The following is a 27,727-nucleotide window of genomic DNA, read 5'->3' on the forward strand; positions in this document are numbered from 1 at the left end:
CATGCCTTTTTTTGCACAATTTTTCAGTTTTAGGGCACTATCTCTGACCCGTGGATGTTTGGAAGATGGAGACACCACAGATTGCAGATGCTGGAATCATGAACAAAAAAAACTGCTGGAGAATCTCAGTGAGTCAGGCAGCATCTGCAGGTTTTGGGTTGGGACCCTTCTTCAGCCTGAAGCAGTTTGTTTTTTGATATTTGGAAGATATGGCCAGCGTCTACAATTTCCTCCCTTATACCTCTCTGCTACCTAGAATGGTTCTCATCTGGATGAGATGGTTTACCAGTTAAATTTCAGCTGGGAACTCCTTAACATTACCAATGTTAATCTCGGATCTTAATTCCATTTTCTTTTGTTCCAGCAGTAACATTCAGAGTTGAGAAGATTAAAGTAAAGTACTTATTTGGTGCTTCATCTGTGCTCTCTGCTACCATGAGTAAACTTCCCCTTCGGTCTCTATATGGTTCCATTTCTCCACTTTCCTATTTTAGATGTTTGTAGGATAACCGTAAAGTTTGCTGCCAGTTTTTTCTCCTGATCTCATTTTGTCAACTTATATTTCCGGTTTTGCTTCCCCTCTGAATTTTCTGTAATCAGCCTAGTTCTCACTCGCTTGAGGTGTTGACATTATTCACTTACCAGAGGATAGCCAGCCATTGACCTGCTCTTGTCACAACTCTTTAAGTGGCTAGTCCATTTGAATTCCTGAATAATTGTGACTGGTCTGATGTTGATACTGGAAGATTTGACTGATAACTTTGGTAAATATTAAGTGTAGGGCAGCTCTCTGTAGTTGGAGGTATAATTGGCGGGCAGTTTTGTGCATAAATGTTACTTGTCACATCAGACTACCATCAAATACGATTTAGGTTATTTTGTGAAATTTGCGAAATAATGCAAATAGTTTGAAGTGAAATTAAATCTTATTTTTAGCATTTATAAAGCACCTCCTTTAAAATGCTGTACCACCTCAAGTTCAAGATGTTCTAATTTCCCATTTAAGGAGAGGAAACAAGATTTCATTTTGATTGTTGCCTCAGTCATTTAAACAGTAGGAACATTTCAGTAAGTTAGAATAATGACAGCAGTGAAATAAATTAAGATGATTAACTTTAAATGTAGAACTGAGAAAGGAAAATAACAAATGATGGGAATGTAGAACAATGATATCAGCTTCTGAGAGAATATTGCACAATTTGTTTGCAAAATAATGTTGAATTAAAAATTCATGGAAATGGTGAACAAAATGCCAAATACAAAGGCAAAAATTAAAATTGAATGGAATATTCAGTACTCATGGAGAGAGAAGCAGAGTTGACTGTTAACAGTTCTAATGGAAAGTTATCAACCCGAAATGTTAACTCTCTCTCTCCACAAGTCTGACCAGCCGAATATTTTTAGTGTTTGTTTTAATTACATATTTCAAGCATTTGGACTTTTTAATACTTTGGGAACAAATATGACAATATTTCGTTCTCATGTTAAGAGTTCAAGTATAATCCTTTCTTTGGAACTCAAAATGTAAAGTTGCCTTGAAACATCTTTTCAAAACTATTAACCCTACCTCAGATTATGGGCACCATGCAATAGGCTTCATGCATTTTGTTCTTCACTAATCTGCTTTATCTATTCTTGCACTGCAAACTGCTTGAAGTATGAGATGATAATATTTTGGTTTAACAGAACATATGGAAACTAGGTAATGTTAGGACCAACGATCCATTTCCTTAACCAATGAAATTTAATGATTTAATGGTCTAAATGGTTTAAAAACATCTGAAAATCTGCTTAGACACTTGCATCAAAGGCACTCTTGCTTGAGGAGATCTTCAATATGCTCCTTGCCCACTTGCTATTGTTGCTGAATTACTTGTGGGAAAATGTGTGGTTCTATATTAATACAAAAATATAAGATTTTCTGCATGTACAGACTGATTAATGGCATGAATCTTCATTACAGTATTTTGCAAGCAAATTATGAGCTGTTATCAAATAACAGAAGTCAACAGTATCACTTGTGCATTGTCAACATTTGTTAGTTTTCCTTTTAATTTCCACATTTAAAGTTAATTAGCTTAATCCTAATGTACTGAAAAATAAAATTAATTTTAGGTTAATGGGTAATATCCACTTACTTGTCCTATCAACTGAATAATGAAGTCAACAACAAGTTTTGATTCTTTGCTGAAGATGCCTTGCCAAAGCTTATCCACAAGTCTTTGTGTTAAGTAAAATACATTGTTCACTAATATACTGTAACTTCCTCCACTAGCAATAGGCAATGTTGAATCTTCACCTGAAATAGTTATGAAAATACCAATAGTAATGTTAATTTGTAGAATTAACATATTAAAAAAACAATTATACAGCTAGTAGTAATAACATATGCTTTATCTAGCATTATTTCTTGCAGATTTTAACATAGTTGCATCAATTGTTCATAAAAAAAGTCAAATAATTAGTTTGTAACAATTTATTGAGCAAATTTTGCTCGTAATTACCAGATTTTATAGAATCGCCGCACTGTAAAACTACATTGTGATATGATCACAACTCGAATGCCCAGGAGATAACAAAAAGTGGTGGACACCCACATCACAGGTTCTGACCTTCCCCCCCCATCAAAAAGATCAATTGGAGGCAATGCCTCAAAAAGGCAGTCAGCATTATCAAAGTAGAATAATTACTTTGAGAGATGTTCTAAATTTGTAATTTAAATAATTTGGCAGTACTAAGGAGACATTAACGTCAAAAGCAGTCTGATTGTCAAAACTCACCATATAATGAAAATCAGCTTGCTCCAAATTAAAAATTATGTATAAAGAACTACCATCTGTATTTCTTCCCAGAGTTTAAATTGATTACAAACTTCAGAAAATTACTCAAGAACTGTTTGCTGAAAATGGCTAGATGCCTAAACATGCTGTTTTGCTCAGATATGAGAGAAATCACTCAATACTATAAAAAAAACCCACATCTATATAAATTAACCAATATGCTGCTAACACGTTAAATGGGCAACTATTTTGCTTTCAACATCTTTTTTTACATTCAGCAACAGAATCTTTGGAATCATTTAACATCAGACCTCCATGTTGGTTTTAATCTTGTTACTAACATCTATTGGTTGGAAACTATTGATTAAAAGGAACCTACATTTTGCCAAGATGTAGCTGGCGAACAAATACATAATTTGCCATTTTCATTTATAATATGAAAGAATGGTATCACATAAATCACAGTAATTCATATTTTAGACTTTCACTGTATTTTAATTGGAACTCACAAAATTTAGAAAATTACTCTTCCACAGATTCTGGCAAAAATAACTATACTGAACCTACCTAACAAAACATCCGCTGCCAATAAGTGATCCATTACACTGTCCAAGATACAAGTTTGAAATTCTTTTTGCTGAGCTCGTGTTGATCGATCAGGCGATGCCTTGAAAAGAAAATGATACCAAAAACATGATCTATTATTATCTTGTCAAAAGACACATTCGTGTGACATAATTTTTATTTTCTAATACAACATGTTGCAATCATGGCCAAGAATAAAAACATGCACCTACTGTAGATTCCTAGGTAATAGCACATTAATTGGAAAGTTAAAATGCAATTCTAAAGTTGTGGTGGGTTAGAAACAAAAATAATCATTTATTTTTTGATCCAATAATGCAGTCAAGCAAATTATGAAAACAAATGAAATGTATTGAACGCCATCACCAATGCTACCTAACCTTCTAAGTATTTCCTGAATTTTTAGTTTTATTCCACCTGCAGTTCCATAATTTTCTTCCTGTTTATCTTTTGTGTTAGCCAAAGGTTAACTTGTGTTAGCCAAAGGTTAACGTCCTTGGGACGACAGATGGCACAATGGGCTAAGTGTTCGGCTGGCAACCGGAAGGTAGCCGGTTCGAATCCCGCTCGGAGTGCATACTGTCGTTGTGTCCTTGGGCAAGACACTTCACCCACCTTTGCCTGTGTGTGAATGTGTGTGAGTGATTGGTGGTGGTCGGAGGGGCCGTAGGCGCAGAATGGCAGCCACGCTTCCGTCAGTCTGCCCCAGGGCAGCTGTGGCTACAGAAGTAGCTTACCACCTCTCTTGAAAGCATCCAGAGTGTAACTGAGGAGTGAATGAATAATGCGATGTAAAGCGCCTTGAGTGTTAGAAAGGCGCTATATAAATCCCATCCATTATTATTATTATTAAAGGTTCTGTGGGCGTTTCTGAATCATAGACTGCATAGATATGTCTTAATAGTTGGCAGCTGAAGCAAGCAAATAAATATAAACAACTGGTTTACTTTTATAATCTTCGTGATTAAAGGAAATTTTCTTTAAAACTTATCTTTGGAAAGATCTTCAAAATATATTTAGCAATACTAATCCACTGGAGAAATTAGTTGAAAAATTAACTGGATTCTGAAGCACATCATTCATGAGCAAAATTCACAGTACAGGTGCACAACCTTTTATCCGAAGATCCAAATAACGAAAACCTCCGAATAGCGGCCATTTTTTCGGTCCTTGAAGAAAGGTCCTTGAAAACGTTCACCGAGGGCGGCCCGCAGAGGTGACAGCGGAACCTCCGGTCGGTCCTCGAAGAAAGGGGAACTAAATCCCCATTCATAAAAGAGGAGGGTATATTGCGCGGGAGGGTTAATAATTGACAATATGCTGCTGCCTGCCCACTGAATTAAAAAGTTCCCACGGTAGACTCACGATATACAGTGGGAACTTTTTAACTCAGCGGGGCAGGCAGCAGCAGATTGTCGCTCGCTTCAGTATCACCCCACCTACACCCCTCTGCTTCCCGGCCATGTGTGTGACCCCTTCCCTCCCCTCTCCAGCTCCCCGCTCATTGCACCGGCGCGGGGGCTTTGCACTGTCTTCACGTCGGCGATTGCAGCAGGACTGTGTCAGGACCAATTGGACACCGACCACCAGAAGCACGGAGATCCCAGAGACCCACAGCCAACAGCAGCCCAGCCCAGCCCCACTCCAACTACAGAGGAACCTGGGTTGCGGATGACGGGGCGCAGCTCGGGGCGTCGTAGGGGCCCATCGGGGAGCGGCCACTCAAAGCCACGCCGGGAGATGTAGGGCCCTGCCCCGGGTCTTGATGTTGGAGCCCCCGGCGGGCGCTAGCAAGTCCGCGGCAATTTACAGCCGCGCCGGGCGTTGTAAGGCCCCCCTCCAGGTCACTCTCAACCTCTATGATGTTTGCTCTCAACCCCGTAATTCGGGCGGGAGAAGTCGCCGCTGCCGGTGCCCCGCAAAGCAGTCTCCCACCGGAGACCCGCGAGCTCCCGGTGTCACCATCCACCGGAGTCGGGTCGCAGCAGCTCGCCCCCGCAACTCTCCACGCTCCGAAGCTGGCTAGCTCCACGGAGGTAGGTCCGTAGGTCCACAGCTCCCACCGCCGCCCACCGACCCCCAGGCCCACTGCAAGCACGGAGATCCCAGAGACCCACAGCCAGCAGCAACTCCAGCCCAGCCCCGCTCCAACTCCAGAGGAACACGTAGGGGCAGAAGCTGATGGTGTACAAGGTACGTCTTGTTCTTGGGGTGGCGGATGAGGGGGCGCAGCTCGGGTTGTGGGCGAACTGCCACTTGTCGCTGTAGCGGCCAAAGATCATAGAGGAGCTCCTCTATGATCTTTGGTAGCGGCCCATCGGGGAGCGGATTCCTCTGGAGTTGGAGGGGGAGGGGGGTATTGTGCTGTTTGATCGCCCCCTGCTATCCCAGGGACAGGGAGACACAGCCGCTTTTTAGACTGGTGGGCAATCACTTCCAAAGTTCTGCCCACACAGTCAGTACACTTCTCCTACACTGTATTTCATACAAACATTTATTCTGCAAGAAAAAACGACATTGAAGACTCAAACTCGCGATCGAGTAACTGCCAGGATCAAGGCGCAAACTCGCGACCTTGCGGATATGAGCCGAGCACTCTACCACTGAGCCAGCCATTAAAATCTACGCTAAAAAAATTCCATTCCGAAGACCGACAAATTCTGAATTACGAAAAGTGTCTGGTCCCAAGGCTTTCGGATAAAAGGTTGTGCACCTGTACTAGAAATGTACCAATATGACCGAAATATGAAACAAATTTACATTAGTTATTAAATTAAGATTAACGAGCTGTATTGAAATTTGATTTACTTGTGCATGTTTTTCTATACATACTGAATCATTTGGCAACCTTCCTCTCTATCCACAACTACATAAATGCACATACATTCTGAAAACATACCAATTAACATACAAAACAGGTGCAGGAGGCCATTCAACCCTTCGAGCCAGCACCGTCATTCATTGTGATCATGGCTGATCGTTCCCAATCAATAACCCATGCCTGCCTTCTCCCCATATCCCTTAATTCCACTAGCCCCTAGAGCTCTATATAACTCTCTATTAATTTCATCCAGTGATTTGGCCTCCACTGCCCTCTGTGGCAGGGAATTCCACAAATTCACAACTCTCTGGGTGAAAAGGTTTTTTCTCACCTCAGTCTTAAATGGCCTCCCCTTTATTCTAAGACTGTGTCCCCTGGTTCTGGACGTGTCTAACACTGGGAACATTTTTCCTGCATCTAGCTTGTCCAGTCCTTTTTATAATTTTATGTTTCTATAAGAAAATCCCCCTCATCCTTCTAAACTCCAGTGAATACAAGCCTAGTCTTTTCAATCTTTCCTCATAATACAGTCCCGCCATCCCAGGGATCAATCTCGTGAACTTACACTGCACTGCCTCAATCACAAGGATGTCCTTCCTCAAATTAGGAGACCAAAACTGTACACAATACTCCAGATGTGGTCTTACCAGAGCCCTATAAAACTGCAGAAGAACCTCTTTACTCCGAAACTGAAATCCTCTTGTTATGAAGGCCAACATTCCATTAGCTTTCTTCACTGCCTGCTGTACCTGCACGCCAACTTTCAGTGACTGGTGTACAAGGACACCCAGGTATCGCTGCACCTCCCCCTTACCTAACCTAACCCCCTTGAGATAATAATCTGCCCCCTTGTTTTTGCCGCCAAAGTGGATAACCTCACATTTATCTATATTATACTGCATCTGCCACGCATCTGCCCACTCACAAACTGTCCAGGTCACCCTGCAACCTCCTAATATCCTCTTCACAGTTCGCACTGCCACCCAGCTTTGTGTCATCCACAAACTTGCTAGTGTTGCTCCTAATTCTCTCTTCCAAATCATTAATATATATGGTAAACAGTTGCGGCCCCAACACCGAGCCTTGCGGCACTCCACTCGCCACTGCCTACCATTCTGAAAAGGACCAGTTCACTCCTACTCTTTGCTTCCTGTCTGCCAACCAATTTTAGACAATAGACATTAGACAATAGGTGCAGCAGTAGGCCATTCGGCCCTTTGAGCCAGCACCGCTATTCAATGTGAACTTGGCTGATCATCCCCTACCAGTACCCCGTTCCTGCCTTCTCCCCATATCCCCTATCTTTAAGAGCCCTATTTAGCTCTCTCTTGAAAGCATCCAGAGAACCTGCCTCCACTGCCCTCTGAGGCAGAGAATTCCAGACTCGCAACTCTCTGTGAGAAAAAGTGTTTCCTCGTCTCCGTTCTAAATGGCTTACCCCTTATTCATATCTGTGGCCCCTGGTTCTGGACTCCCCCAACATCGGGAACACGTTTCCTGCCTCTAGCGTGTCCAAACCTATAACAATCTTATATGTTTCAATAAGATCCTCTCCCATCCTTCTAAACTCCAGAGCGTATAGAATGTACCCAATCGCTCCATTCTCTCAGCATATGACAGTCCCGCCATCCCAGGAATTAATCGTGTAAACCCACGCTGCACTCTCTCAATAGCACGAATGTCCTTCCTCAAATTAGGGGACCAAAACTGTACACAATACTCCAGGTGTGGTCTCACTAGGGCCCTGTACAACTGCAGAAGTACCTCTTTGCTCCTATACTTGACTCCTCGTTATAAAGGCCAACATGCCATTTGCTTTCTTCACTGCCTGCTGTACCTGCATGCTTACTTTCATAGACTGATGAACAAGTAATGAACTTAATTATTTGCACAAATCACTTATATGTATCACTAACAAAAGAGATCCTGGCACTGATCATATGAAACACTGGTCCCAGATCTCAATGAATAACTCCCCTCAGCAATCCTAACTTTTATGATTGCTAAATTATCCTGGCCAATCTAACAGATCTGAGGATTTCATGTGCCTTAATCGTCTTGATCAGCCGAATATGAGGGATCTTGTTGAATACTTTACGAAAGTCCATGTATACAAAGTCCACCACCACTGATCCTCATGTGATCTTAGTCAACTCCCTCAAAAAAAACTCCTCAAATTGCCCCAATTATATATGTGAGTAATAGAGTCACAGTCATACAGCACAGAAACAGGTTCTTCAACCCAACTCATCCTTGACGACCAAGATGCCCCATCTAAGCTTGTCCCATTGAGCTGTATGTTGTCATTCTGTAGTTCTGTAACTTTCTGAATAAAATCGGTTTGTATAGGATTTGTGTAAATGTGTGCTTGCTGGTTAGCTGTTCTGGTCAACTCTGCAAAAACCTTTTACATAACAGCATGGGACTAGTGCCAACTTCTGACTTCTGAATCATATTGCCAGGTTCTTTACTCTCAAATAGGATATAATACACCGGGAGCTTTGTAAACTTGTTTGTAATCAAAGGTCTATACATAAATACTCCATTTTGAATCATTTTCACTTTAATTCAGAACATGATGAAAAGAGTGAGTTTCTTCTCTCAAACAAATGGGGAAAAGGTTTATTTATACATTTATTATTTTTGATTCACCAACACTTACCTCTAAAAGCATATCTATAAGAGTAGTTTGTTTACTTGCAGGTGCAAGGCACAGATTTTCAATCACAAGGACACGCATGAAATCAAATACAAGCTTTCTGGCAGGATGATTAGTGAGGAAGGTTTTAGCCCCCACATTACAATATTCTGACTGGCTCCTGTTCATGCCAGTATCACCAGCAAATGCCTTGAATTCTTCAGCAGGAGAGCCCATTTCATCATCAAGATCACTCACCTGGGTAAAGACCAGAGGAAATTTATATCAATTTACAAATGTATGCATCCTAAGCAACCAAGATGTTGCCTTTTAAAATATACTGTGTCTTTGCTAATGATAACATTCACTGCAAAGTTTACATCCCCAAAGTAGTAAAATCAAAATGGCAGTTAATTATCTTAATTCTACCATATTCTATTTTTGTTTAACAGGATATTTATTACATTAATTACATACAGTGCAATTAAAGTTTCAACAAAAATAATCTAATTCAAATCAATAATAATTGACAAACTGGGCCACAGATACAATCTGTGAATCAAAAGAAGGAAATCTCTTCAGGATTAATTAACTAGAACGTAATCAGACATCAGTGTCCAGTGAAAAGAGCGTGAGCAACCGAATGATGGTCACTGTCCCACCATTTATCAAACCACCCCTAGTACTTCATTAAATGCCAAGAGGCTTAAATTATGTGAAAGTGGAGGAGGCTGAGAGTGAGATAAAGTTGTCATTATTAAAGTTCTGCTTTTGTCAAAGTACATTTTAATGTTTTATCTAGTCATTTTTATAATCCAGATCTGTTTTTCTCCCCTACATCATGCTACCAATTACAAAATGACAACTGTAATGTATCAAATGAAAATTAACAACAGAGTGGAGGTGCTTGGCATGCTTCATTGGGAAGGGTATTGAGTATAAAAATTGGGACATCATGATATAACTGTACAAGTCATTACTGAGATGACATTTGGAGTACTGTGTACAGTTCTGGTCTTCAGGCTATAAGAACAATGTCATTAAGATGGAAAAGATGCAGAACAAATTAACCAGGATGTTACCAGGACTTGTGATGGAGGTGCTTGGCAAGCTTCTTTGGGGCGGGTATTGAGTACAAAATTTGGGACATCATGATATAACAGTACAGGTCATCAGTGAGACCACATTTGCAGTACTGTGAAAAGTTCTAGTCTTCATGCAATAAGAATAGTTATTAAGTTGAAAAATATGCAGAAAAGATTTAACGGGATGTTACCAGGACTTAACGTATAGGGATTGGCTGAGACTATATTCTTTGGAATATAGGAGGCTGACGTTATTGCCTGTCCCAGGTTCGATTCTGGCCTCCGGCACTGCCTGTGTGAAGGTTCCCCTGTGGCTGTGTGCATTTCCCCAGGGAACTCCGACATCATAAAGGCTTGTGGGTCAGAGGTTAAATGGCCATTGTAAAGTACCCCAAGTGTGTTGGATGCATTTAGGATCTTCGGGGGAGTTAATATCAATATACAACGGAGAAATGAATGGGGGAAAGATGGGATGAGCCTACAGAGACTCCATGGACCAAAATAGCTCCTACTAGATTGTGAATGATAGTGATGAAGCTGGTAGAGCTGCTGCCTCATAGCACCAGAGACTCGGGTTCTATTCTGATCTTGGCTGCTGTCTGTGTGGAGTTTGCACGTTCTTGCACGTGCTGTCTGTGTGGAATTTGCACCATGACGGTTTCCTCTGAGTGCTCCACTTTTTCCCACATCTCAAAGGCATGTGGGTTTATTGATTAATTGGCCCCTGTAAATTACCCGTAATATATCAGGAGTGGGTGAAAAAGTGAGATAACATGGGGTGGCACAGTGGTAGAGTTGCTGATTTACAGCGCTAGAGACCCGGGTTCAATCCTGACTACGGGTTCCACAGAGAAGGAATGGGTACAGAGTTTGGACATTCTCCCCGTGACCGCGTGGGTTTCCTCCAAGATCTTTGGTTTCCTCCCATCTCCAAAGACATACAGGTTTGTAGGTTGTGTTGGAAAGAGCTGTAGATGCTGGTTTAAACCAAAGGTAGACACAAAGTGCTGGAATAACTCAGCATCTCTGGAGAGAAGGAATGGGTGACGTTTCCGGTCGAGACCCTTCTTCAGACTGATTCAGTCTCGTCTCGACCCGAAACGTCACCCATTCCTCCTCTCCAGAGATGCTGCCTGTCCCGCTGAATTACTCCAGCATTTTGTGTCTCCCAGATTTGTAGGTTAATTGGCTTGGTATTAGTGTAACCAATTGTCCCTAGTGTGCGTAGGATAGTGTAAATGTGCGGGGATTTCTGGTCGGTGCAGACTCGGTGGGCCTGTTTCCGAGCTTTATCTCTAAACATGGAACTAAGTGTAAACAGTGATCAATGGTTTTCATGGATTCAATAGGCCGAAGGGCGTATCCACGCTGTATCTTTAAACAAACTATACAAAATCACAAAGTATACGCTCAGTCTTTTTCCCCAGGGTAGAGGATTCTAAAACTAGATGGCTTTGGCTTAATGTGAGAGGGGAGAGATTTAAGAGTGACCTCAGGGGCTATTTTTTCTCTCATATCTAGGAGGAGCTGCCTAGGGAAGCTGTGAAGCAGATACAGTTATGACTTTCAAGACATTTAGATAGATATATATAAATTGGAAGTATTTGGACAGATATGGGCAAATTGCAGGCAAATTAGACGAGCCCAGAATGATATCTTGGTCTGCATAAACAAGTTGGGCTAAAAGGTTTCTTTCCATAGACCCTACATATCTACGGTTCTGTATCAAAATACTATTCTGAACGCACCAGCCCTTCATTTCTTACTTTGCAGAATTTTGAAAGACAATTTTTCCTACAAATTAAACACACACACCATTTCTGAATATGGCCTGATGTTAAAGGGAAAGACAGTTGCTGCAAATGCACAAAGGAATTCAGGGCTTGTCCAAAGTGGTGCTAGATCTGGAATATTATGGTACAGGTAGCGGAAAAACTGCATCAAAGTAACTGGATATTCTCTAAGCCAGGAGCCTTCCTCTTCAGATTGCCAGGGCTGTAGGAAGAAATAAAAGATTTAATGCACAAGGAAAAGTAACTTTTCTGTAAAATGAATCTTTCCTATCACAATTCCCTATACATATTAAACATCTGTAAACTGATTTTTCTTTACACAGATTTAAGATCAATTCAAATGGGAACATGCTGCTTACACTTATTTTTCTAGCTAGCTCAGTTATCCATTGCAAGGGTACATACCTGTGCAAACACAAAGTATATCAGCAATGGAATAGAATTAGAAAGCAATGTATGACCAGCGTTAAAGAATTATGTTGCTTCAGCAGACATTCAAACTCATTTGCACTATTATGGCTGGTAGAGTTGAAGCAAAATGAAACTTCAGGTAATTAATTGTTTCTACTGTGCAACCTGGATCCATTTTAATTCTTCTTCCCATTCCCACACCAACCTATCTGCCCTTGATTTCCCCCTTTGCCAGGATAACACCTAATGTAGACCAAAGCAATAGCATCTCATATTCTGCCTGAGCATGAATACTGAATTCTCCAATTTCAGATAACCCACTCTCCTTCTGTTCCTTGCTCTCTCCTTCCAATCTAACCAGGTCCTCCCATGCATTCTTTCCAATCCCACCCCAGCACCATCACCCAGTTTATTTCCCATCCTGCCTACTCCACCTGCCCATCAAGGACACACTCCTCTCAATGGGTCTCCTATCCCCATTGCACCCATCTCTTGCTTATTTGATTTAACTCTTCATTTCTCATCAGATACCATAATCTGCAGTCCTTTACCATTTATCTCCGCCTACTTTCTGCTCACTCTCTTAATCTATCAACATCACTTGGTCCACCTCAAAATTTTCAAACCTACCTATCTTTTGACATAAGCAAACTTGGTGACCGTTCCTTTAAAATCACTGTTAGACAGTAAACAGTTAAAGCCCCAGTACCGATATACCACCCTACGAATTACAGATCAGAAAATGATCCATTTATCCCTGTTTTCGTACATTAAAATCATCATTTAAGTCACTCTATGCAGTTTGATCACTGGCTTGATAGCTTCTAAATCAACAAAAGATTTAAAAGCTTAAATCAAGGACGGCCAGTAGGCTCCAAGGATAATTTGATTTATTATGCAGCATATGTTTAGCACAATAACTTTCATATGAAGCTAGTGCTCCTTTGGCATGCCAGGAAAAGATACCAAAATTTACAGATATATTTGGTTATGCGCAACAACTAGGAATGTTGGCTATATTCAGGGTGCATCTAGATACATGGGTGAACTGTCATTCATTTATTTTAGAAGTGTAATTAAGTTCACTGTCCCAGTGTCCTTTGAAAAAAGGGTCCTTTGCTTGATTCATATTTCCGTAGATGAATGCAGGTAGACAAGGAGTATCTTTTACATGACCAAATTGGATAAGCATGGGTTGAGAGAACTTTCGTATAATATAGAATTGCCTCAATCTATTTAACCTTTAAATACATGTTAAATATATATTGAAGTTGAATCCCAAATATTGATCTCAATTTCAAATGAAGATATGTTAGAAATTTCATCTGATCAGCATACTGAGGAAAGCAAAACGACATTGCATTAAATGAATATGTACCTGAATCTCTTCATTTTTACATCTTTACAATGCCACAATTGAAAGTGGACGGAGGTCTAGCTGAAACTGAATCCAATTTATTTTCAGCTGTTAGCCGCCTATTTTTGACTCATAGAAATAGAAAATCGAGACTAAACTTTCCTGGATAAATTATGGATCATAAAATCAGAATCTTATTTCATCAACATACATCTCAGTCGGGACTATAATTAAATAGTTATGTTTCCAAATTTAGGGTGTTTTCTGATGCAAATGGATGAAGCTTCACCTATATTTTGCATTGCACGAAAGCTAAATCAATTAAACTTCAGTAAAATTCAGTATTGAAGGATGCAAGAGGAAACCCGGCTAAAATACCAAGCAATTTAAAAAAAATTAAAAAAAATTAGTGAAGCTGAATTTGGATTTCATATACTTACAAGATTGAGCATACTCCTCAGCATTCCCAACAATAAAAAGGCAGACTCTGAACACACAGTGTGAATAGATGCAACCACCGTCCCACTTGAAGCAAGAACACCAAAGATAAACGACCAAATGGAATCCAGATCAAACTGCAATCAGAAAACACAGGCTTTGTTAATAAATGTAACTCTGGCATTTTAAATCTATAATTAATAAATGTGAGGTGCTGCATTTTGGGAAGTTGGATGTAAGGGGAAAGTGAAGTTAATGGCAAGACTATTAACAACATTGACGTACAGAAGGATCAAAGGGTCCAAGTCCATGACACACAGAAAATGGTGACATAAGTAGATAGTGGAAAAGAAGGCTTTTGGATTGCTTGCCTTTGTCGATCAGGGCTTTGAGTATAACAGAAAGTCATGCTGCAGCCTTATGAAACTTTGGTTGGGACACATTTGGAGTATTGTATGCAATTCTGGTCACCCCATTACAGGGCAAAAATGGACACTTTGGAAATGGTGCAGAAATGGTATACCATAATGTTGCCAGGATTAGAAGGCATTGGCTACAAGGCGAGGTTGGATAAACTTTCATTTTTTTTTTTCTGGAGTGCTGTAGGCTGAGAGGAGACCTGGTAGAAATATATACAATTAAGCAAGGTATAGATTGGGGTGCCAGTCAGACCTTTCTCCTAGACTGGAAAAGTCAACGACCACAGGGCATAGTTTTAGCATCGGTGAGAGGGACAAAATTTAAAGGAGATGTGCAGGGTAAGGTTTTAAACAGAGATGGGTGCCTGGAATGTGGTGCTAACCGTGGTATGGAGAGACACGATAGTGGCATTTAAAAGGTTTTCCGATAGGTACATGGATAAATGGAGGGATATGGGTTACTTTCAGGTAGAGGAGATTACCGTTAGTTTAACTTGCCACCGTGTTCGGCGATATTTTAAGAGAGAGCTAGATAGGGCTCCTATAGATAGCGGAGTCAGGGGATATGGGGAGAAGGCAGGAATGGTGTACTGATTGTGGATGATCAGCCATGGTCACATTAAATGGCGGTGCTGGCTCGCAGGGCCGAATGGCCTACTCCTGCACCTATTGTCTATTGGCATGGACACTGTGGGCCAAAGGGCTTATTCCTGTGCTGCACAGTTCCATGTAGTTAAAGGAAATCTTAGCGCATTTATATGTGATCTTCGTGTGTATATGGAGCTTTATATAATTTTTCACTCATTACCCAAGAAAAGATAACCCAGCAAATATTCTAGCAATGATAGGTTTCCAGCATGAGTAAGGATTGAAAACTGCAGATGTTATAGTTTTGACGAATCAGGGAACGTACAAAGTACAGGGCTTGAGAGGCTAGACACAGAAAGCATGAGGAGTCTTGACCAGGGATCAATCTTAAAATAGACTGGAGTAGGCTATTTAGGATTGAGATGAAGGGGTAACTTGAGAATTCTCTACCCTAGAGACATGTGGAGGTTCAGTCACTCATGTTATTCAAAGCAGAAATCAATATATTTCAGGACACAAAGGATTTGGGATAGTGCAGGAAAATTGTTTTGAGGTGGATGAGCCATGGTTTGGAAAATATGGCAGAGCACGCTACAAGGATTGGATGGTCCTCTCCTGATCCAATTTCTCAAGGTCTATGTTCTTAAAATGATTCTATTGTTTTTTCAAGCATTTGTATAATGCAGAGGCTGCTTATCTCACCAGAGTCAATAATAGAGAATGTTTAAGAAGGAACTGCAGATGCTGGAAAATCGAAGGTACACAAAAAAGCTGGAGAAACTCAGCGGGTGCTCCTATGGAGCGAAGGAAATAGGCAACGTTTCAGACTGATCGGGGGTGGGGGGGGGCGGGGACAAGAAAGGAAAAAGGAGGAGCCCGAAGGCTGGGGGATGGGAGGAGACAGCAGGGGGACTAAGGAAGGGGAGGAGATAGCAAGGACTAACAAAATTGGGAGAATTCGATGTTCATGCCCCCAGGATGCAGACTCCCCAAGGAATATGAGGTGCTGTTCCTCCAATTTCCGGTGCTGCTCGCTGTGGCCATGGAGGAGACCCAGGACAGACAGGTCGGAGACGGAGTGGGAGGGGGAGTTGAAGTGCTGAGCCACCGGGAGGTCAGCTTGGTTATTGCGGACCGAGCGGAGGTGTTCGGCGAAATGATCGCCCAACCTCAGCTTGGTCTCACCGATATAGATCTGCTGACATCTAAAGCAGCGGATGCAATAGATGAGGTTGGAGGAGATGCAGGTAAACCTCTGTCGCACCTGGAACGACTGCTTGGGTCCTTGAACGGAGTCGAGGGGGGAGGTAAAGGGACAAGTGTTGCATGTCTTGCGGTTGCAAGGGAAAGTGCCCGGGGAGGGGGTGGTACGAGAGGGAAGGGAAGAATTGACAAGGGAGTTATGGAGGGAGCGGTCTTTGCGGAAGGCAGATATGGGGGGAGATGGGAAGATGTGGCGAGTTGTGGGGTCACGTTGGAGGTGGCGAAACTGCCGGAGGATTACTTTTTGTATGTGACGGCTGGTGGGGTGAAAGGTGAGGACTAGGGGGACTCTGCCCTTGTTGCGAGTGGGGGGATGGGGAAAGTGAGCAGTGTTGCGGGGTATGGAAGAAATGTTGGAGTGCGCAGAGAATTGATAGGGTTAGTTTATTTTAAGAAAATTCCCTGCCACCGAGGGCAGTGGAGGCCAAGTCACTGGATGGATTTAAGAGAGTTATATAGAGCTCTAGGGGCTAGTGGAGTCAGGGATATGGGGAGAAGGCATGCACGGGTTATTGATAGGGGACGATCAGCCATGATCACAATGAATGGCGGTGCTGGCTCGAAGGGCCGAATGGCCTCCTCCTGCACCTAGTTTCTATGAAAACATTCACTGCATGAAAATGGGTCTGCTGAACACAGTGACAGAGGTTACAACTGATAGGAGCCTGGACAGAACTGTGGAATATGATCTCTTCATGGTGAGATTGAAGAAGGGTCTCGACCCGAAACATTGCCTATTTCCTTCTCTCCATAGATGCTGCCTCACCCGCTGAGTTTCTCCAGCATTTTTGTCTACCTTCATGGTGAGAGGTGCTTGACACATCTTAATCACCAAATGTAGATAAATGTAGATAAGGAAACTGGTTTTCAGTATTGTGAATTTCAGTATTCAGTATTCAGGGCCTGTCCCACTTGGTGATTTTTTTGGCGACTGCGGCCTCATATCAGTGTCGCCAAAGGATTTGGAACATTTCAAAATCCAGCGGCGACAAAAGAAATGTTGCGACACTTGAAAAAAAAACGCTTGTCAAACGTCATCACGCCACAAATTTTTCGGTGACCTGATATGTCAGTCAATGATGCCGTCAGTCGCCGAAAAAAATCGCCAAGCGCGAAAGGCCGTTAAGAAGGAACTGCAAAAGATGGTTTAAACCGTAGACACAAAAAGCTGTTCTGTGTGAAAGTTGTTAGTTGTATGTCGAGTGTCTTTGGCTTGCTAATTGTGTTTGTTCTTTAGTCTTTTAAGTGTAATTCCTATTTTTTGTTTTGTTGGTTATGGTATGGTCAGATTTTAGTTAAGGTCTGCAGATATTTTAATGCTTCGCACTGATGCTGTATAGCTGTTATGCCCGATAAAAAAGTTTTAAAAGCTACTACTGGACTTGGCAAATCATTAAGAATTCAGTGATCCTACAGGGAACTAATCAGAGAGCGTAGAAAAAAGCCGGTTTGATAGCTAATTGACTTAATACTGATGTGCATATACTGCTTCACCAACCCATTTGTATATTTAAATTGAGGTATGTTTTCAATTATTCAGGAACATAGAAGTGTTTATTCTTTTCCTCAATGCTTGACATCGGAATTTAACTTTCCATATTCAACTTTTAAACTCATGTTATTTTATTACAGGGTTGGATGAATGTGCTATTTTGGGTACATTAGTGATGACACATGCTAGAATTCTGAACAAAGTACAAATAGCTGGAGGAACTCAGTGGGTCAGTCAGCGTCTGTGGAGGGAATTGAATAGTCGACAGTTTGCGGTGTGTGTGTGTGTGTGCACACGTGTGAATGTGTGCGCATGTTTGTGCGTCGGGAGATCGTGGTAGATGGGGCAGGAACTGGCAAACAATAGATGGATCAGGTAAGGAGGGGCTGTTTGTAATTGGAGTCAGATGGGGGAGGGAAGGGTGATAGCAACAGAGATGATATGTGGAGCCACCAAAAAACAGCAGGTGATAGGATGCTGTAGAAAAATAAGATTAAGCAAGGAACCAAATAAGGGAGGTGGGGTGGGCATATGGAAACTGTAATGGTGGGAGAGAGGAAAGAAACACGGTGGCAGGGAACTGCTGAGATCATGAGGATGTGTAAGAAGGAATTGCAGATGCTGGTTTAAACCGAAGATGGACACAAAAAGCTGGAGTAACTCAGCAGGACAGGCAGCATCTATGGAGAGAAGGAATGGGTGCCGTTTCGGGTCGAGACCCTTCTTCAGACTGCGGTGAGGATATGTGGGTAGAACAGAAGGAGAGAGAAAAGGCACAAAGGGAGGGCAGGTTCCCTAGAATTGGAGAATTCAAGATGGGTTGTAGACTCCCAGGCAAAATATGAGGTGCTGTTCCTCTAGTTTATATTTGACCTCACCCTGACAGTGCAGGAGGCCGAAGGTGGACAGGTCGTTGTGGGAATGGAAAAATAAATTAAAATGGTTTGTAACTGGGTAACAAACATGGTTATCATGTATAGAGCGCAAAGATGTTGCTTAGTTTGCTTTTGGTCTCACCGATGTAGAGATGGCTACATTGAAAGCACCAAATGCAATGGACACAGTTTGAGGAGGTGCATGTGAAACTCTTCTTCACTTAGAATGGCTATTCAGATCCCCCTAGACAGAGGCGAGGCAGGTGAGGTAGAGACTGGTGCTACATCTCCTGTGGTTGCAATGTAAAAAGCTAGGGGTGAGGAATGAATAGGGATGTGTGAACAGTGAATCAGAGAGCATGGTCTCTGTGGAAAGTATAATGAGTGGGGAGAGGAAGATGGGGTTTACCCAGAGTAAGCCTTTACCTTTGAATGTGCAGCATTTGAAAATGTGAAGACTTGTGCTCCAGTAATAGGTAGGAGAAAGTTATGTGATTAGTTTGGATGGTTGACGTTGACAATAGTTTGTTGCTATTTTTACCCAAGTGTGAAAGATAATGTGCCACATTACCAACCCAGCAAATAAAAGCAACACTGAAAATCAGCAACTTCCCAGCGAAAGTGTTCACTCAACTTGCACTTATCATTAAATTATTTCTCTGAATTTCAGAATCTTATTCAGAAAATGCCAACTATATTTGGTCGTTCGGTAATTCTCTAATACAACAGCACCAAATGACCGATTCTAGCCTATTCTTCCCACAGAACGCATGAAATCAACACAATAAAGCACAACGAAGCAGACAAAATTAGATCTAACACTCCATTTATAATAATGACATAAACAATTTATTTTTGTTCTGATATCATGTCTACACCAGCAGCCCTGAAACTGTAAACTTCTTGCTGACTCCATTTAGACTAGACCTTCGTTGCAGCTTGTTTTCACATTATTTTTCCATGTGGGTTTCAAAGGTGCGAGGTTTCATAAATGCTTTTCCCTAATTAGTGGAAAATGTGTCTCTCCTGGGCTTACAGAAACCAATCAGGAAAAGGTTTATGGTAACGTTTCAGATTCTGTTAAAGACATGAGAATTTTTGTTTTGCAGCAAGCTTTTACTGTTGATAATGTAACATTCAAAGATGGGAGAAATACATGCGCTCCAGTAACATGTAGCATAAAACAATTGTGATCTAGGTCGCCTATTACAAATAGCTGGTGAAATTAAGATGTGACCACTTGTACATCAGTGAACCTGCATCATAATAAGCTGTAAGTTTCCATTCAGATTACAAAATTAAATATCAAAATTATTAAATACAGGGCGGCACAGTGGTATAGCGGTATAACTACTGCCTTACAGCGCCAGAGACCCGGGTTCAATCCTGACTATATGTACTGTCTGTATGGAGTTTGTACGTTCTCCCCGTGAGCTGCATCGGTTTTCCCACACTCCAAAGACGTACAGGTTTGTAGGTTAATTGGCTTGATATAAATGTAAATTATCTCTAGTGCGCGTAGGATAGTGGTAGTGTACGGGGATCGCCAGTCAATGCAGACTCGGTGGGCCAAAGGGCCTGTTTCCGTGCTGTATCGCGAAACTAAACTAAATTAATAAAAGTATTTGTAGAGATTTGTGAAACCTCATCCCATCAATTTAGGGCAAAATAGAGTTGGTAATTTATATTATTCAAACACATCTAAAGCATTTTAATAGTGGAAAAGACAATTATTCAAAAAGTAAACAACCAGCAGGTTAAAATCATAAGGATTATATACCTGCAGTTTTTCTGGAAGTTCAGTAACTGGCTGCTGGAGGAAAAGGGCCATCAACAGAAAATATAGCTCAGGCACATTCGTATGTTTGGGTAGGAATGACTGCAGAATAGAGAAACCAGGGATATGACAAGCATCACGGTTTATTTCACGCACTGTTGATCTACCGCCAGCAATTCTGCCAACATTGAAACCTAAAAAACACAAAACCATGTTATTTTTACATAAACATTTAGTGTGACAAGCATGCAGTTTCTACTTAATACTACATGACAATTAATGGCAATTGGAAAATTCAAATATATTATAAATAAGAGCTGTAAATTTTTATTTTGCGTGCAATTCTTGTCCATATCAAAGAAATAACTGGATTTGCAATAATATGGTGCAATGTATATATTTTTGAGTTAATAGCTATTGGAAAGTACAAAAATGAGATTCTGACTGTGGCTGTATATTGTAATAAATGCAGACATTGGAGAAAAGTACATAATGAGACTCATCGTGTAGATTTTTCGGTCACTGTTCTACCGTCATCAATCATCTTTGTCATCTCTTAAAAAAAAAAATCAGTCTATTTTATGTGATTAAAATTATTCCAAACCTACACCCTTGTACCTGGACACATTAAAAAACATAATAAAATATACTAAAACTTGACTAGAGAAGGTGGTATATGCTAAGGTTACTAGTGTTACAATTCATAGTTTGTCACAACGGATTCCTAGGAAAACAGCACTATGTTGCTTGTTGTAAATGTCTAGATGCAGATAATTGTAATTGTACACTAAAATAATACTAATTGAGTAAGTTTCCATGAGTAAATGCATCACACTTCAAAGTCGTAATCATGAATGGTTAAGACACGCATAATAGTAAGTAAACACACTGGTCAGGGTATATCATTGTGCCTACAGTGATAATAATTTAATCAGAATGTCAGTTTGTGGACAAATCTGTTTTAAATGTCCAGCAAGCCATCTGTTTACTTTTAAAGGGTGCAATGTTTTTAGGCAAGACATGCATAATCTGTTATTCTCCAGAAACGAGTTTGGAACATCAAGAATCAAACTGTCAAGTCAAAACTTTCAGGCCAGCTTTGTTATTTGGTTTTTAATAACAATAATGCAGCTTTATGCTTATTTTTATTGATTTCACTACTTGTTCCAAATCCCGCATGACCTGACTTCAAATTCTCAAATTGCCATGGTGGAAATACTTGGAGAGACATTGTTCTCTCTCTCTGACTGGAAAATCTGAAATAGTAGACATGAACTCAAGAATAAATGGATATGTACCTAGGAATGAAACAATTAAAAAAATCTTAACATTTACCACCCTCAAAATAACAAATGCTCCGTTCAAACCCCTGCCGATCCTCAGTTAATTGAGTACCTTCAGCGCTAAAGTCAGAATATTTTTAATTCTGAAATATTGCGACCATACAAAAAATGGATGAGGCAGAGGACTGATGATGAACTTGTTGAGGAGTGTGTGATCCACATCTGTGCTAATTTCTCATTTTATGAACTACAAATATCTGGAGTAATAATTAATAATCAAAGCTTCCAGTCATCTAATCCAGTTACATACAGTGCCATCCATAATGTTTGGGACAAAGACCCATCATTTATTTATTTGCCTCTGTACTCCACAATTTGAGATTTGCAATAGAAAAAAATCACATGTGGTTAAGGGACACAGCAATGTCATGTAAATGAAAGTAGTCATGTTTAGTATTTTGTTGCATATCCTTTGCATGCAATGACTGCTTGAAGTCTGCGATTCATGAACATCACCAGCTGCTGGGCGTCTTATCTTGTGATGCTCTGCCAGGCCTGTATTGCAGCCATCTTTAGCTGATGCTTGGTTTGGGGGCTAGTCCCCTTCAGTTTTCTCTACAGCATATAAAATGCATGCTCAATTGGGTTCAGATCGGGTGATTGACTTGGCCACTCAAGAATTTACCATTTTTTAGCTTTGAAAAACTCCTTTGTTGTTTTAGCAGTATGCTTCGGATCATTGTCTTGCTGGAGAATGAACCTCCGGCCAATGAGTTTTGAGGCATTTGTTTGAACTTGAGCAGATAGTCTCATAATGGCGTCTTTGATTCTCATTGGCACATCTTTGGTCCTCATGTTGATAAACAGCAATAAAAGTTTCCAAAGGTGATGGAAAGACTAGGTGCTGAGGGCTCTCTTATACCTGTATTAAGGAGGCAACTAAACACACGTGAGCAATTATAAATGCCTGCGAAGCCATGTGTCCCAAATATTATGGTGCCCTGAAGTGAGGGGACTATGTATAAACACAGCTGTAATTTCTACATGGTGAAACCAAAATGTGTAAAAATACCCTTTACTAAAATCTGACAATGTGCACTTTAACCACGTGTGATTTTTTCTATTACAAATTGTAGTACAGAGGCAAATAAATAAATGATGGGTCTTTGTCCCAAACATTATGTAACTACACTAACTACTACACAGTCTACCCTCTACACTCTACCTTTCACATCTTCTGAACAAAATTGTACACCAAATAAAATAGAAATTAAACAATTCAGAAAAACAAACGAACACCATTCCAGATGTATCAGCTATACTTTGCATAAGATTTCACACATACCTAATACAGTGCCAATTTTATTCGTGAGAACAGAGTCCGTCTGGTCAAGCCAACCTCCTCCAGAAAGGCCTTCTTTAAATTTGGCAAGGATCGATTGGTTGCTCAGTAGTATAACAAGAATTCTCATTGCTGCAGTGACAGTTGTGGGATGCAAGTGCTCTTCCATGAAAGTTAGAAGCCAGTCAAAACCCAAAACCTTCACCAATTCTTCACAAGCTCTATAATTTTTGAAAATGTGTGTGGATTTAAAAAAGCAAAAAGACAAAGTAAGCTTAAACCAATAACTTGAAAGTGCACAGAAAATGGGTAACAAGTAATTTAGCTGAAATTATGCAAGGTCAACAATACATTCTGCATTTAGAAATAAATACTAAACAATATAGAGGCTTTTCAGTCATGCACCATGGACTTCTAGAAGAAAGGATGCCGCGCTGAAAACACTCTGGATTAAGTTGGTATTTACATGCGGTCAGAATGAATTTCTCCTGTCACAGCCAGCTAATATAAACATCTGATAGGAATATTGAGGCAAATATATAACTTACACAAACACACATTAAGCTAATTTGAATGTTACAAAATGACCAGAAAATATAACTGAAAGAAACAAAAAGTAAATAACATTTTAATTTCTCACGCCACTATTCAATTCCCCCCAGAGATTTCATAATTCTAAATGTGGAATCCTGAAGGTACTGAATAAATAACAAGAAATGGTAATACGATTTAAGTAAAACCTACTGCAGATTAACATTGTTTTTTTCCTTTGAAGTATGCAGTAGCTTTAGCAAGACGTCCAAGAGTCTATTTCTCAGCAGAATAGTATTGGCTGAAACAAGGCCACCAAAATCATCATCGACACCTGGCAAACATATAAAAAAAGATTTTTCAAAACGAGACTGCAGAGCGGCCTTTTATTTAGCATTATTTTTATGTACGGCAAAGGGCTGAACAACTCTTGAGTGCCTCTACAACAAATGGTAAAAAAGAAATTCGATCTTAATAAACATTAATTTGGGTGCACACATTCAATCTTAAATACATTGTTATAAAGGAGACAGGAGAGCATTAGAAAATTAGCTGGTGTCAGATAGAAATGCTAAAGACATGGATAGATAGAAGGATTAAAAGGCTAAACAAAGCAGGATGTGTTTGCCTCACTAGTGATGACATGATGAAGGATTACAGATATTACAAAATAATAGTTTACATATTGGCAATTCATCTTCGGTAAAAGATTTTAAACAAATTATTGCTCTCCTCTCTCTACTCCCGAATATCTAATGCCTTATTTTGAGTCTGCGATTCCTGGTTGTAGGCACCAATAACATCAAATAACTCAAAAGTTTTCATAGTTTCTGGCCAGCCAACATTTTTCATCATTGTCCACCTTTCTTTCAATCCTGAACTTCCTGAGTTAATTATGGATGATTCATCCTTCTCAGAGTTTTTAGTCTCCATTGATCTCAGCAAGTTGTTCAGCAAAGTTCCATCCAGCCCACGGGATCCAAGGAGATGTGACAAGTTGAATCCAAAATTGCCCTAATGTCGAACGCAAGGTGCAATGATTTTTCAGGCTTTTAGTGACCGGGAGCCGATGTGCACTATCACTCTGCAGGACTCAGCATCATGTCCATGTGCTTATTGTGATACATTTTAATGATTTTGATTAAATGTATAAACATTGATTATGTTTGCACATAATACCAACAATTACAGCATAGTTATCAGTGAGGAAGTATGTTATAGAGTGCTAGAAGATATAAACCGACATGCATGTTAGCTCAGCGTAAATGAAAATTATAATTAGATTTGGAGAAATGCAAGGTAATACATTCAAAGAAGGCAAACCAAGTAAGGATATATACTATGTGGTATAATATTTAACAGTACTAGGCAATAGAAGGATGTTGGAAGGTCTTGATCCATGACAGTAGAAGAAAATAAATAAGATGGCTGAGAACGCATACAAGACACATGCTTCTTATGGTAAGGCAAAAAATGAAAGAGGGAGGAAATTGTGATGGAATGGTATAAGCTACAAATGATAGAAAACTGTATACAGTTCTGGTAAACGTGGTGAACAAGATCCATACCAACTCTCTTAGCAGTTAGAACAGTAATTAGAGGTACAATTTGACGAGAGTTGACGAAAATGTTTACATCCAGAACATTCGGGTCTGGAACTCATTGGCTTGGATCTTGGAAGAAAAAATGCTCCCACTATACCCACAGCCCTTCTTGGAAACTCCATCTTTCAGATTCAGATTCAGATTCAAACTTTCAGATTCAGATTCAAAATATTTTTAACTCAAACCGGTTTTACAAAATAAGAAATTTGCCAAGTTCAATATTTATTTAATTATATAACATATAGAATTTATTTATACAATAAAAATGTGTTTTTTGGCACAACCTCTACATCATGAACAACGGACACAGTGGATTGGGTTGGAGGAGGTGCAAGTTAACCTCTGCCTAACCTGAAAAGACTGTCGGGGTTCCTGGACAGAGTTGAGAGAGGAGGTATAGGGACAGATGTTACATCTCCTGTGGTTGCAGGGGAAGGTACCTGGAGAGGGGGTGGTTTGGATGGGAAGGGATGAGTTAACCAGGGAGTTGTGGAAGGAATGATCTCTGTGGAAGGCGGAAAGGGGTGGAGACGGGAAGATGTGACTAGTTGTGGGATCCTGTTGAAGGTGGCAAAAATGTCAGGGATTATTTGTGTATGCAGCGGCTGATGGAGTGAAAGGTAAGGACTAGGGGGACTTTGTCTCTGTTACAACTAGGGGGAGGGGGAGCAAGGGCGGATGGGAGAGGGGAACCCCCGTTCCCTAAAGAATGAGGACATCTTGGATGTCCTGGTACTGAATAAATCATCTTGGGCGCAGATGCGGCGTAGGAGGAGGAGTCTTTGCAGGAAGTAGGGTGGGAAGAAGTGTAGTTTAGATAGTTGGTGGAGTCAGTGGGTTTGTAATAGACATCAGTCGATAGTCTGTGATGGAGACTGTGAGATCAAGAAATGGGAGGGTGGCATCGGAGATGGTCTAAGTGAATTTGAGTGCGGGATGGTAATTGGTGGTGAAGTTAATGAAGTCCATGAGTTCTGCATGGGTGCACGAGGTAGCACCAATGCAGTCGACAATGTAACGAGATAGAGTTTGGGAATAGGGCCAGTGTGCACCTGGAACAGGGATTGTTCAATGTACCCTACAAAGAGGAGGGCATAGCTGGGACCCATGCGAGTGCCCATAGCTATGCCTTTGATTTGGAGCTCAATATACCCTACCAAAAGGCAGGCATAGCTGGGGCCCATGCGGGTTTAAACCAGCATCTGCAGTTCCTTCCTACACAGGTGACAAGCCATGTTATTTATCAATTTGATGAATATAGAATGTTATCATCTGATTATTTTTGTATTTCTTATAGGACAGTTATCTTATACTTTTTATGGTAATTCTAATTTCACATTCCTGTACAGTTGTATTATTGTGGTTGATGTCAGTGACATAGCCAAAGGTTCATTGAAAAAGTATGCTAGACTCACACTTTGGAGACTAGTAAACATTGGTACAATTGGTCAACTAGGACATGCTAGGTTGATGGCCTTTTTCTGTGCTGTATGACCCATCTCCGAGTTTTGAATGTTAGTCAAAAGTCACATGGCTGTAGAAACATTCTGACCCTAATTGAGAAGAACTTCAGATATTTTGTTCAAGTTCATACTATCTTAACAGAGTACAATGAAGTAGTATGATATAATTCTGAAATGAAATATCACTGTATTCTGAGAATCTAGTTTATATTAGTGGTATAGAATGGCAATAGCAATCATGAATTGCTCTCAGAACTGTTGGGAATTAAAAATCAAGATTTATTTTACAGTACAATACGGAAACAGCGTTCAGACAATTGAGGACATTAGTTTAACATATGTCATGCAGCAAAGACATAAAAAGTTTGAAAAATAAAAAATATACTGCTCACCTACTTCCTTTTCCTCACTAATAGCTTCCATGATAATAAACTTTTCACAGACTGCAAAAGTGGGTAACGTAGAAGAGAGAAACTGACCAAACCTTGGTTCAAAAGAAGCAATAAATTAATAAAATAATTTGTGCGCAATACATATATCAGACATTTTTAACATTTTATTAGATTCAGAATGAAAATTCTCCATCTAAATTGGCCTGCAAATATTTCCTTAACCTTTAGACTGGTAAAATAAAAATAATAATTTTCATATGATTTCCCAGATTATTTACGGGAATGGTCGGAGAAACAGCAGATGACATTTAATCCATGCAGGTAAGAGGCACTTCATCTTTAGCAGTAGAATGTTGGGGGAAAGCATACACTTAAAGGCAAGACCTAGTATTGATGTGCAAAGGGATCTTGGGGTCCAACTCTAAAACTACCTGAAGTAAATAGAGTGGTAAGGTAAATTCATGCTTGCCTTCTTCGTTTGGGGAATTGGGAATAAGAGCCAGGAAGTCATGTTGCAGCTTTACTGGACTTTGGTTAAGACGCATTTGGAGTAATGTGTGGAATTCTGGTTGCCTCATTACAGGAAGAATGTGAAATCTTTGGAGGGGGTGCAGAAGAGGTTTACCAGAATGGTTTAAAGAGTGGTGGGACAAACTTGGATTATGTTCTCTGGAGTGTTGGAGGCTGAAAGGAGACCAAATAGAAGTTAGGTCTTTTAACATTTAGGTCAGAAGTTAGGTCTATCAGGTCTCCCCCAGGATGGAAATTTATAAAATTATGAGAGGCATAG

General features: G+C 40.4%; 1 protein-coding gene across 4 annotated transcripts in view; it reads right to left on the reverse strand.

Moving 5' to 3' along the window:
• Window positions 1-27,727, reverse strand: part of wdfy3 (WD repeat and FYVE domain containing 3) — a 280,679-nt gene that overhangs the window by 90,642 nt on the left and 162,310 nt on the right. For all 4 annotated transcript variants that reach the window (XM_033024126.1, XM_033024134.1, XM_033024105.1 and 1 more), the window contains 9 exons: window positions 26,938-27,029; window positions 23,692-23,812; window positions 22,951-23,168; window positions 20,326-20,516; window positions 13,911-14,045; window positions 11,725-11,904; window positions 8,849-9,082; window positions 3,348-3,447; window positions 2,139-2,299 (listed from right to left, as the gene is read on the reverse strand). In XM_033024126.1, the coding sequence (XP_032880017.1) occupies window positions 2,139-2,299; window positions 3,348-3,447; window positions 8,849-9,082; window positions 11,725-11,904; window positions 13,911-14,045; window positions 20,326-20,516; window positions 22,951-23,168; window positions 23,692-23,812; window positions 26,938-27,029 (1,432 nt within the window). The remainder of the gene's footprint in view (window positions 1-2,138; window positions 2,300-3,347; window positions 3,448-8,848; window positions 9,083-11,724; window positions 11,905-13,910; window positions 14,046-20,325; window positions 20,517-22,950; window positions 23,169-23,691; window positions 23,813-26,937; window positions 27,030-27,727) is intronic.

The sequence above is a fragment of the Amblyraja radiata genome, chromosome 1 (assembly GCF_010909765.2).
Source record: "Amblyraja radiata isolate CabotCenter1 chromosome 1, sAmbRad1.1.pri, whole genome shotgun sequence".
Classification (NCBI taxonomy): domain Eukaryota; kingdom Metazoa; phylum Chordata; class Chondrichthyes; order Rajiformes; family Rajidae; genus Amblyraja; species Amblyraja radiata.